Genomic DNA, 13,447 nt, shown 5'->3' with positions numbered 1-13,447 from the left:
TTTTCTAATTTATCTTTGGTAGTTGACAAAAATCTCTAACAACATTCCATTCTTTCACCAACCTGCTATTGTATGTGAATTATAAAGATTATATAAAATGAAGCGCATTCACTAAAAAATAACGATGGTAGCTTTAAACATTACTATCATTTTAAATAGTGTCTAGAGCCATAGAAAATAACGTGAAATTATGGTCGTTCATTTTGAGAATGAAGATAACAATTTCCATAACATAAAATATCGGTATTTTTCAGCTATCGACATATTCTTCACACGCTGTTGGTACCTATTACCTACTTTGTGTTAGGGACAGGCAGAGTTACTAGTAAACTTCTAGACTAAAGTACAACTTTCCATCAGTTATTTAAAATGGTAACATTCAATTGTTTTTTTTTTGTGCGTGTTCTATGTAATCGATAATTTTATCTGTTTGATTTAAAGTTTTCTTGTTGAAACGTTATAGTTTTTGACACTTCATCGAAAGTATCTGGCTGTATTATGTTTTATTCGAAAATTGATTTTCTTTTCATTACTCAATTTTTTTTCCTGCCTAATTGTTGGTAGCCCAAGGCTATTCCAACCTCGCGTGGACCGGTAGGTGAGCTCACGGGCTCAACCTGAAAGAATTGGGTATTAACCCTAGCAAGAGCAGTGCTTCGCCGAATCTACTACTGGATCGGAATCGCGACTCACTGGGTAGATCCGGCGAAAAACTCAGTGGGTATATTATTTAATGACGGTCATAGTGACGTGTAACCGAAATCCATTATTACGTAATTATAGCTATTATTCGATTTAAAATAGGACTATCATTTAATTTTTAATGCTCAAGAGATACAACTCAGAGAAGTGTCGTGTACAATAATCCAACAGAGCATTCGAAACAAAATTGTTTGCTTGTATCAAAGTGTGCCCACAGGCTATATTGTTTTGACATATTGCGCGCTCAGAACCGACTAAACTAAATCTCGTTAATTTAATAAACCGTTGCGAATTGTTCTCGCGGTTTTAGTTTAAATGGAATAAAAAAACAGAAAAATAAAAATATGTATTTCTCAGTTTTTTTTTTAAATTTACTAACATTTCTGAATATATTACCTTGTGCCTGTCACAAGCTGTGTTACTAAAGTAATACCAGCCTAAGAGAACAGTATTTTTTTAAAATTATATTTATTAATACATTTTAATTAAAATTACAGTAAAATGATATAGATCATTATTGTACCGCTAACGCGTTCGAAAGATATTGTGTATGCTTTTAATTTCATCTCGTTCCGAGACTCCCTAAATGTGTGAAATACATTCATTGTTTGTGACCATATGTGTGCGATCTTTCTTAAGTTGATCGTACTGTAATACTAGAAATAATCTTTAAAACTCCACCAGAATTTGTATATTTAATAATGAAAATAGTTTAACATTAAAAATAAGTCAATTACTTTTAGTTACAATTATAATCAAAATGATTATTTTTCTAAAAAGAATCTTCCAGTTGGATTGTAATATGATCCGTGCTTGGCGAACGCGTCAAGCTGGCGTGAAAGTGGTTACAAACGGGTGTAAGCAGATAGCATGGCTGTACATAAATAGCTCAACTAGCCATAGTATACAATGTCATTCCGATCCAAGCACTCGCCACGTGCTGACGTGCTCATTGTTCGTTCGATAGCCCGACCTCGGTTCGTGGCACATCTGGCGTCCAAGTGTTTTCTCGGAAGTGACTACCTGTGCTAATTGCGTCGCACCGCCGTTTGTGAACGGGCGGACCCCTAAATTCCTGGAATTCGTTCGGCAACTTAGTGGCCCGTTTGTGAACGGACGGTTGTGTGCCGTAATTAATCGTGATTATTATAGTTTTGGGGCCTCGCCGTAAGGCGAGTGTGTTTAAAGTCCCGGGGTAGCCCCCCCTGGGCACGTGACAGTTACAATGGAGTCCACGATCGATCTGTTCGCGGAATTCCTCCGTCTGAGGTACCCGACATTATCGGCCGAATTTTTAGAATTTAAGGCCAATCACGCCGCGAACTCAGAAGCGGTCTCCGTCGCGCCCGCCGCTCCCGTGTCCCCAATACTCGCGAGCAAAGCTCCCGCGTCGATCGCTGCGGTCTCGGTTCCAGCCCTGCGCTCATCCGCAGCACACGTCGCGTCCACGCGTTCATCCGCGGCCTCCATCGCGCCCGCGCCGTCCTCTGCCCCCGAGCGATTGTCCGTGGCCTCCGTCGCGACCGTCAACCCCGCGCCCTCTAAAACGCCCGCCTGCGGGTCGCCCGCGCCCTCCTCTTCATCCGACTCGGAGTCGGACATGGAGGTCGATCTTTCCCCCGCCCCCTCGACTGATGGATTCACAGTAGTCCAAAAAGGTAAGAGGCGCGCTGCGGAAGCCCGAGCTCCCGCGGCCGCCAAAGTAAGCAGAGCCGCGAACGCGTCGCGCCTCCGTCCACCGACCCCCGTTGCTCCCCCTGCCCGTGCTACACCGTCGCCGCGCCCGGTAGTACAAAAGAAAATCCAAGCCCCTCCCCCGGTAATCCTTCAAGAGAAGGCAGCCTGGGAACGAGTTTCCCTGGCCCTTAAGGCCAAAAATATTAATTTCACGAATGCCCGTAACCTCGCGAACGGCATTCAAATTAAGGTTCAAACACCCGACGACCATAGGGCCCTCTCTTCTTACCTCCGTAAGGAGCGTATAAGTTTCCATACGTATACGCTCCAGGAGGAGCGCGAACTTCGTGCCGTCATACGTGGCATCCCTAAAGAGTTGGATGCCGAACTCGTCAAGGCCGACCTTCTGGAACAAGGCCTACCAGTAAATTCAGTGCACCGCATGCACACCGGCCGCGGTAGGGAGCCATATAATATGGTTCTAGTCGCCCTCCAGCCTACCCCCGAGGGTAAGCAAATTTTTAACATACGTACCGTCTGTAGGCTCTCCGGTATCGCCGTCGAAGCCCCCCATAAAAAAGGCACTCCTAGCCAGTGCCATAACTGTCAACTGTACGGGCATTCTTCCCGTAACTGTCACGCGCGCCCCCGATGCGTCAAGTGTCTAGGCGATCACGCTACGGCCCTTTGCACTCGCGATCAAAAAACCGCGACGGAACCGCCTAGCTGCGTCCTGTGTCGAACACAGGGTCACCCCGCAAATTACCGCGGATGCCCCCAAGCCCCGAAAATAAATCGCCGCGTCGCCCGCCAAAACCGCCTCCGAGCTTCCCACCCAGACATCAAAGCCTCGGCACCCTCTGTGTCGCAGGCTAAGCCAGCATTCGTTCCGGCGCCGGTGCCCAGTGGCTCGGCCTGGGCGAAACCGCTGCCGTACACGAACACGGCTACAACTCCCTCCTCCGCGATTCGTCCCGCCCCCGCGATACGCCCCTCCGCCGCGAATTGCCCTCCGACAGCGTCCGACAATCTTGCTCTAGCGATCGACTTCTTTCAATCGATTAACTTTGAGCGCGTTAACGCTTTAGGTGACGCCATCCGCGCCGCCTCCACTGCACAGCACTTCATCGCCGTTGTGCAAGAATACGCCGACGTATACGCGTCGTTAAATACGTACGTCCTCCCCTCACTCCGCCGGTAATCAATGGCGTACAAAAGTAGGCTGAAACCCCTATCCGTAACAATAGGATTTTTTAACGCTTACGGTCTCGCAAATCAACGTGATCAGGTTTGTGATTTTTTGCGTGACCATCAAATTGACATATTTTTAGTACAGGAGACTCTACTTAAGCCCGCGCGCCGCGACCCTAAAATCGCGAACTATAACATGGTTAGGAACGACAGGCTCACTGCTCGTGGTGGTGGTACCGTCATCTACTACAGAAGAGCCTTGCACTGCATCCCGCTCGATCCCCCCGCGCTCGTTAACATCGAAGCATCAGTATGCCGAATCTCACTGACGGGACACGCGCCGATCGTTATCGCGTCCGTTTATCTTCCACCGGATAAGATTGTTCTAAGCAGTGATATCGAGGCGCTGCTCAGCATGGGAAGCTCTGTCATTCTGGCGGGCGACCTAAATTGTAAACACATCAGGTGGAATTCTCACACCACAACCCCTAATGGCAGGCGGCTCGACGCGCTAGTTGATGATCTCGCCTTCGATATCATCGCTCCGCTAACCCCGACTCACTACCCGCTAAATATCGCGCATCGCCCGGATATACTCGACATAGCGTTATTAAAAAACGTAGCTCTGCGCTTACACTCGATCGAAGTAGTTTCAGAGTTAGATTCAGACCACCGTCCCGTCGTTATGAAGCTCGGTCGCGCTCCCGATTCCGTTCCCGTCACGAGGACTGTGGTGGATTGGCACACGCTGGGCGTCAGCCTGGCTGAATCTGATCCACCATCGCTCCCGTTTAGCCCGGACTCTACCCCGTCTCTTCAGGATACCGCTGAAGCCATAGACATCCTAACGTCACACATTACCTCGACATTAGATAGGTCATCGAAGCAAGTTGTAGCGGAGGACTTCCTTCACCGCTTCGAATTGCCCGACGATATTAGGGAACTCCTTAGAGCTAAGAACGCTTCGATCCGCGCCTACGATAGGTATCCTACCATGGAAAATCGTATTCGAATGCGTGCCCTACAACGCGATGTAAAGTCTCGCATCGCCGAAATCCGAGATGCTAGGTGGTCTGATTTCTTAGAAGGACTCGCGCCCTCTCAAAGGTCTTACTACCGTTTAGCTCGTACTCTCAAATCGGATACGGTTGTAACTATGCCCCCCCTCGTAGGCCCCTCAGGTCGACTCGCGGCGTTTGATGATGACGAAAAAGCAGAGCCGCTGGCCGATACATTGCAAACCCAGTGCACGCCCAGCATTCAATCCGCGGACCCTGTTCATGTAGAATTAGTAGACAGTGAGGTAGAACGCAGAGCCTCCTTGCCACCCTCGGATGCGTTACCACCCGTCACCCCAATGGAAGTTAAAGACCTGATCAAAGACCTACGTCCTCGCAAGGCTCCCGGTTCCGACGGTATATCTAACCGCGTTATTAAACTTCTACCCATCCAACTCATCGTGATGTTGGCATCTATTTTCAATGCCGCTATGGCGAACTGTATCTTTCCCGCGGTGTGGAAAGAAGCAGACGTTATCGGCATACATAAACCCGGTAAACCAAAAAATCATCCGACGAGTTACCGCCCGATTAGCCTCCTCATGTCTCTGGGCAAACTGTATGAGCGTTTGCTCTACAAACGCCTCAGAGACTTCGTCTCATCAAAGGGCATTCTCATCGATGAACAATTCGGATTCCGTGCAAATCACTCATGCGTACAACAGGTGCACCGCCTCACGGAGCACATTCTTGTAGGACTTAACCGACCAAAACCGATCTATACGGGAGCCCTCTTCTTCGACGTCGCAAAAGCGTTCGACAAAGTCTGGCACAACGGTTTGATTTTCAAACTTTTCAACATGGGCGTACCGGATAGTCTCGTGCTCATCATACGAGACTTCTTGTCTAACCGCTCTTTTCGATATCGAGTAGAGGGAACCCGCTCCTCCCCGCGACCACTCACGGCTGGAGTCCCGCAAGGCTCCGTTCTCTCTCCGCTCCTATTTAGTTTATTTATTAACGATATTCCCCGGTCGCCGCCGACTCAGCTAGCCTTATTCGCTGACGACACAACCGTTTACTACTCAAGTAGAAACAAGTCCCTAATCGCGAGTAAGCTCCAGAGTGCAGCGTTAACCCTCGGACAGTGGTTCCGAAAATGGCGCATAGACATCAACCCAGCGAAAAGCACAGCAGTGTTATTTCAAAGGGGAAACTCACCGCTTATTTCCTCCCGCATTAGGAGGAGAAATATCACACCCCCGATCACCCTCTTCGGCCAACCTATACCCTGGGCTAGGAAGGTCAAGTACCTGGGAGTCACCCTGGATGCATCCATGACATTCCGCCCGCATATAAAAACAGTCCGCGATCGTGCCGCATTTATTCTCGGCAGACTCTATCCCATGATCTGTAAGCGGAGTAAAATGTCCCTTCGGAACAAGGTGACACTTTACAAAACTTGCATAAGGCCCGTCATGACTTACGCGAGTGTGGTGTTCGCTCACGCGGCCCGCACACACATAGACACCCTCCAATCCCTACAATCCCGCTTTTGCAGGTTAGCCGTCGGGGCTCCGTGGTTCGTGAGGAACGTCGACCTACACGACGACCTGGGCCTCGAATCGATCCGCAAACACATGAAGTCAGTGTCGGAACGTTACTTCGATAAGGCTATGCGTCATGATAATCGCCTTATCGTTGCTGCCGCTGACTATTCCCCGAATCCTGATCACGCAGGAGCAAGTCACCGTCGTCGCCCTAGACACGTCCTTACGGATCCATCAGATCCAATAACTCTTGCATTAGATACCTTCAGCTCTAACACTAGGAGCAGGCTGAGGAACCCCGGTAACCGTACGCGTCGAACTCGACAAAGAGGTCGACGTGCAGCCTAACCCATGCATCAGCCCGCTGAGTTTCTTGCCGGATCTTCTCAGTGGGTCGCGATTCCGATCCGGTAGTAGATTCATTCGCGAAGCAACTGCTCTTGAGTTGTTAGGTCTCCTTCGGAGGCGCTCGGGCAGTTGTTAGCAAATCCCACCCCTCCTGGCTGAGCATTTGCTCGCCCACCTGTCCTGGTGAAGCTGGAAAGGCCTCCGGGCCACCAGTAATCCTTCAATCATAAAAAAAAAAAAAAAAAAAAGTATACAATGTAAACATTCTGCTACGCAATAACTGTATTTGTAACTGTATAACAAATCAGTTATGGGATTCTTGCAAAGATTTAGCGCGCGACATTATTCGCGTTTTTCTGTAATTTTCACAAATGTTACAACATATTCAAGGACTGAATTAAAAAAACATTCTAGGACATTGTGTAATGATAATAGTTTTAATACTGTATTGTACTTTAATATTTAAACCCTCTTATACGTACCATAAATAATATTTTAAGGTTAGAAATTATGAACGGAATTGAGCGGGAAATCGTAAAACAAAATAGGTTTTAATGTTACCAGGAAAAGAATTTGGTGCGACTTCAAACATAAACATTTTGATTAAGAAACTTTTTTCTTTTATGCATATCAAAAAGCAAAGGGATCACCTTCAAAAATTTTCCTTAAAGATCGAAATTACTAAAATTCCATAACTCGGAAGATCTCGGCTATGTGGGAGTTCCAAAAAAATTCACAAAGCCACCTAATTGGATACAGAATACAGACCACTACAAAGGGGGATGTTTGAGATAAAAATGAAAATTAAATCTTCCAAGCGGATGGGCAGAGTAATGTTTTTGACGGTACCGTAGGCTGCCTCCCGGCTCCCCCCTTTGCCTCCCGAAGAGGGGAGCCGCAAATCGACTATCAAAACGCTGGTGAAAAAAGTTTTGTTTCCCCGCTGGTGTGACCGGCTGTTGCGGATTTCTGCCTATTTTCCCGATGTTTTTATTTATTTTATTTTTGTTTATTAATTTGTGGTTTTTGCGCACCGCATGCACATGCAGTTAAAAATGTATTGTCTGACTAAGCTTCTGTTGTTTTGTTAGAAGAGTTCATTGTACTTTTTCGTTGTTGTTTTATAATACGATTCATGTGCTTAATTCCGTTGCAATTCTTTTGTTCTATCGACATTAAGCAAAACATATTAGTTATGCAATAAAAGGTTTTAAGTTTAAAGTTAGATCTTTGTGATTTATAGAACACTAGCGACCCGCTACGGCTCCGCTCGGGTCTTTAACAAAAATTTCAACGATAGTAGACGTTGTTTTATTTTTTTTAAATAAAAGAACACTTATTGCGGCATAACTATAATAGTTGGACATATGCTGTGCCAGCACTTTTTGTAAATAATAATGTGTTTTACAAAGTCGTATTGCATTATTTTATTCTATCATCAATAGTTTTCGCAGGGCACGCGATGTTAAGAATATTTTAGGTAATTTTTTTACACCTTGGGTTACATTATTGAAGTTTTAGTAAGGAACCCCAATATTTTAAAAAAAAGATTATAGCCTATGTCACTCGGGAATAGTGTAGCTTCCAAACAGTGAAAGAATTTTTCAAATCGGTTCAGTAGCTTCCTATTCCAGCCTATTCAATACAAACAAACAAACAAATTTTTCCTCTTTATAATATTAGTATAGAAGTATAGATATAGGTACTTACTTTTCTTGATGGCTGTCATATCGCCTCCGTTGCAGCCTATCGTCTGAGGACCGGGGCTCAAGCTGTGTAGTTGATAAGGCGGAGTTCTAGTGTCTATTTGTGTTGGCCACGGTGCTCGAGGCCACGCCGGAGTGCTAGGAGTCCCGAGGAGACGGAGACGCTCGTAGACGGGAGCAGAACAGTCTGATGTAGGTTGACTGCTGGTCTTCTCCTTCTGGGCAGCCAGGTTACGGAGAACACGGTTTATCGAAGACACCTAAAGTGGACGAAATATCCCTGTATAATATTGTCTATGTATCTGTAATGTAATTATCATTGGTGTACTGGAGGTAGGACCTCTTTGAGTCCGCACGGGTAGGTACCACCACCCTGCCTATTTCTGTCGTGAAGCAGTAATGCGTTTCGGTTTGAAGGGTGGGGCAGCCGTTGTTACTATACTGAGACCTTAGAACTCATATCTCAAGGTGGGTGGCGGCATTTACGTTGTAGATGTCTATGGGCTCCGGTAACCATTTAACACCAGGTGGGCTGTGAGCTCGTCCACCCATCTAAACAATAAATTAAAAAAAAACCTAGTTAACTATTCTAAGCGTGCTTTCATTTTTCATTTGCGAACTGTTAGGTATATAGGTACCAGTAATATGAAATTATTTCGAATTAAATCCAATTTACTTTGGAGACATAAATATCAAAGTTCATTCTTAAAGTTTGCAAACGACTTATGCAGAAAAACGAATGCTGTGTGAGTCTACATTATTCTTAATAATTTTTATACGTGTATTTTATTTTTAAATGACGCCAAGAAATGAGGTAGGTTCAATTTGACTGCACTGTTTTTATTGGTTGTTACCACAGATTTTTTCCAGATGAATCGATTTTGATAATTCTTTTTTAATCGATACCTAGTGTTTCTTTTGGGGACATATCTATCAAGATATAACCAGTAGTTTTCGAGCTATCCCCAATAATACACATATTGTTGACTTCGGTGGTTCTATCTTAGAACTTATATCTCAAGGTGAGTGACGCATTTACGTTGTAGATGTCTATGGGCTCCAGTAACCACTTAAGACCAGGTGGGCTATGAGCTCGTTCGCCCATCTAAGCAATAAAAAAAAAACTTCGACACTACATAGATGATATTATCATTTCCTCCTATCGAAGTCTGTTTTCGTTTTTGTTAAAATTTCGGATTATTACATGGCGGATCGTGTATGTATATGATACGGGCAATGTTTATAATTTATATGGAAGGGCGGCGGTTCTGAAGCGACGACACGCGATCGGAAGGGCGTACAATGAATTGATTAAAATTACAAAGTTCTCCTTTCCGACGAGATCAGAACGAGGCTTCGATGGAATTATTTAATTTTTTCGTAACGGAATTAATTATACGCAGCGTGTTTAAGATTTTTTTTTTGTTTTTGTCGGAATAATACATTTTCTTTAAGGTTTTTTTTTAGTTGTTCATAAGGTACTTTACTCGCCAGAGCGATGCGAGAGTTTACAAATATCTTTTTTTTATGATTGAAGGGTTACTGGTGGCCCGGAGACCTTTCCAGTTTCGCCAGGACAGGTGGATGAGCAAAGCCTCAGCCAGTAGGGGGTGGATCTTGCTAACAGCTGCCCGAGCGCCTCTATAGGAAACCTCACAACTCAAGAACAACTGCTTCGTGAATGAATCTACTACCGGATCGGAATCGCGACTCACTGAGAAGATCCGGGGAGAAACACAGCGGGCCGATGCATGGGTTAGGTTGCACGTCGACCTCTTTGTCGAGTTCGACGAGTACGGTTACCGAGGTCCCTAAGCCTGCTCCTAGTGTTAGAATTGAAGGCGTCTAATGCAAAGGTTATTGGATCTGATGGATCCGTAAGGATGTGTTTTACAAATATCGATGTGTGAAACATTGACCATATTAACATGTGTTTGCCTTACAAACAAGTTTTGTATTCATAAAGTATGCATAGCATGGTATGTTTTAAGTTACGTTTGTTTGTATATTACAGAATCTTTGAACGTCATTTTCGCTGATTCCAAGACGTTTAACTTGAAAGTTTGCACACGCATCTAGCACCGATAAGAATACAGTATATTTTATAAGTTTACTCTAATATCTTGACAAGTATCAATAGGTTAAAAAAAAATCATTATTAATGCGGTTGGCGATTTTTTTAAAATAAATATGTTATTTTTATTGCATAGATTGGAGAACGAGATGTCGGCCCGTTTAGCATTGCATTGCCGTAGCACTGTAGATACTACAACGTGAGGGCTGCTATCCACGTTGAGACGTGAGGCTAAGTCTTCAAGTTGCCTCAGCCTCAAACCAGAACACGTTGTTGCTTCGCAGCAGAAATGGGCAGATCGCCGGGATCCACGCAACTGATGGTAGATCAGTGAAATTTGTGATTGAACACAAATCTTAACATATTACTGCTCAATTCTTATTTATAAAAATTTAAGTGTTACAGTTGACGGCCGTTTAGCAATGGATTGATAGTAATGTATGTTGATTTGCATAATAGTGGGCTTTCAGCATAGTTCGATAAAAGTCTGGAAATCTAGTTAAGTGATAATAATTTACCGAAAAAAAGCGGCCCTAATTCAAACTACCGCGAAAACTGTAAAATATTCAAAATGTCAGAATAAATGACAATAAAAAACGCGAGAACAAATGTAGAAGTACATAGTTTTAATTGTGTCTATAGCAATATTTTAATTTTGTTTTGTGAAAGCCGGAGAAAAGTGGATCATTTTTTGGATGATTTTATGTTGTGACGTAAATTTCCGATTAACCTCGCATTACCTAATAGTCTAACGGCCATAGACAGGAAAAGCAAGCGCTCGAGCTGGCCACCAACTGTCACTCGGGTGACAGCAGGACAGACGCACGTAAGAGACAGGAAGGCGCGGTAAGACGATAGACGGTAACCGGACACCAGCTGCGCGGTGGTCTCTCCGCCGCTGTGAATGGCATATGACGGAATGCCCGATGGACCGAGAAAGCGCGCCACGTTCCTTCCTTCTTTTTTTTTCGAAATCGTGTTTTAGTCTATGATTTGCGGTTGACATTTCGTTTGACGTTTCTGTTTTTTTTTAAATTAAAAACTTGTATGTTTTTTCAATTTCAATAGAAATGACTACGGCGCTAATAAATAATAAAGTTAACAATCTGAATCACTCAATCGAATAATAACAAGTATAAGTTTATTAAAAGTTAAAAGAAAATAAGCAAGAAATGGAAAATTTTCTAGCAGTACAACTAAAGGGTTGAACTTTTGTATCAAATGAAACGGAAATGTTTAACAAGACGTTCGTTGGAATGTTAGAAAGAGTCAATGAGTCGAGCCAATTAGATCTCGATCTTAGAAATGAAATGATCTTTGAAATGAATAAAAACATTTTTCCAATTATTTAGATACCGTACAGTCTAATTAAACTTCGTGGACAAAAAGCTTCGAAAGTGATATTGCCATCAACACTACGATATGGCAGTCTATCCATACAGATTATAATTTCACAAAAGTATCAAAATCAAAAAAATATCAAAACTCAAAAAAAAAAAATGCAGACGATTTGAAATTGTCACTGTCACTAGAAAGTGCTGGTGGTTTATAAAAACTTTTTTTTAATTGTAATATAACCTCAATACTGTAAAAATCGAATTGCATTACAAATTTGAAACTTTTTTCATATCACGTTTCCGTAATTCATCCTTTCGTAATAAACACGTAAATAACTCGCGCTGATGTGAGGCCACGTGTGAAAAGAACCGAGTGGTCCGGACGTAAAAAAAATCACACCCGAACATAATATTGTATTCATACAAATGTAAACTGTCCTTTAATTCGAATTATTCGCGTCGATTGATTTGTTTACGCGACTGTTTTTGCGAGAGCTATGCTCCAATTAATATTAAAAACATTTTTGGTATAAGCTATTGTGTGTTTGGAAATTCTCTTTCTCTCAATTAAAACTATTATAAAGCCGATGGTTGCTTTTAAGCGTAAAGCTTTATATAGCCATCGGATGTAGATTAATTTGTGACCAACATGATCCTAAGTAGTTATTGTCGCTCATGTTTATCGATATCATTCAGAAAATCTACTAAAATATATCCATTTAAATTTATACATAGTTGGCAGTAGAGATCGGCTTGGCTGTCACTTCGTCGTTGCTGATGTCCGTGGTCGAACTTGATGATTACTTAGCACTAGGCGAGCTCTATATACGTTAAACCTACAACGGTAATAAAAAAAAAATCATAAATTCAAAATGTTTATAAATGGCTCTAAATCAATTATCTATTATATTTGCAACCTGTGACGTCACACGTCTTAAACACATATATACACTTTCTAATGTGTATAATAACGTTTGCACTGTAAGAACAAACCGTCCCTTTTAAAAAATAATATTTACTAATGTTTTCAAGAATGGAATTAGTCGTTCTGTTTGAAAATAGCATGTCTGCCCTATTGATTGTTATTTAAAATAAAAATTTCCATTAATATATTGAATTCCCCTTATACATTAAGAGTCATGGAATTGTGTGTGTGTGTTTGTACGAATTAACTAATGCACATAGACAATGTCCGATCCATAATGACGTTTCATGTGAATGATCTTAAATGCATTTTTTGTGTTTTTGTGTTTACCCACTTATTAACGGGGAATTAAACTTCGATTTTTATTTAATTCTCTATGTTGTACCGGTAGCAATGGTTCGTGAGAAAGGATTGTTTGTAAAAAATATTTTTGGTGCCGTTTTTTTTTGAATTAAGAACTACGATCTTTTTGTTGTTGTTGGAAAGGTTTTGTTGGAGGAAATTCGAGTTAATTTACTTAATACAAAAAAAAAAAACTGTCTTTGCTCTGTCTAGAACTAAAATTTAAGTAAACGATTTAAGTAAATATTTTAATGGTTAAAAGCGGTAGGCAGCGGCTTGGCTCTGCCCATGGCATTGTTGACGCCCATGAGCGACGGTAACCACGCACCATCAGGTGGGCCGTATATTCGTCTGCCTACACAGGCAATAAAAAAACAGTGCTCTTTAAAAAAAAACCTTTAATTAGTTGCTTCACAGAGTATATTGACGTGTTTGTGGTTTCCCGCTACTACTAAGCTGTGGAGTATTAATTAAATGTTTGCGCCACTTTGAGAAGGCGGCACGACATGAGAACCCTCTTGTCGTGGATGCTGGAAACTACATACCCGATCCTGTAGACCGAATGGTAAACAGTCGACGTCGCCCAAAGCACGTCAT

At 42.9% G+C, this 13,447-nt stretch overlaps 1 protein-coding gene across 2 annotated transcripts in view; it reads right to left on the bottom strand.

Annotated features, from left to right (window-relative positions):
- The window catches only part of LOC101745187 (paired box protein Pax-6), an 81,971-nt gene that overhangs the window by 29,399 nt on the left and 39,125 nt on the right, over positions 1–13,447 (bottom strand). For both annotated transcript variants that reach the window (XM_062672018.1, XM_021348736.3), the window contains exon 5: positions 8,177–8,432. In XM_062672018.1, the coding sequence (XP_062528002.1) occupies positions 8,177–8,432 (256 nt within the window). The remainder of the gene's footprint in view (positions 1–8,176; positions 8,433–13,447) is intronic.

Source organism: Bombyx mori, chromosome 14, assembly GCF_030269925.1.
Source record: "Bombyx mori chromosome 14, ASM3026992v2".
NCBI lineage: Eukaryota > Metazoa > Arthropoda > Insecta > Lepidoptera > Bombycidae > Bombyx > Bombyx mori.
Note: the sequence above shows the minus strand (reverse complement) of the source record. Positions and strands in the feature narration are given on the sequence as shown.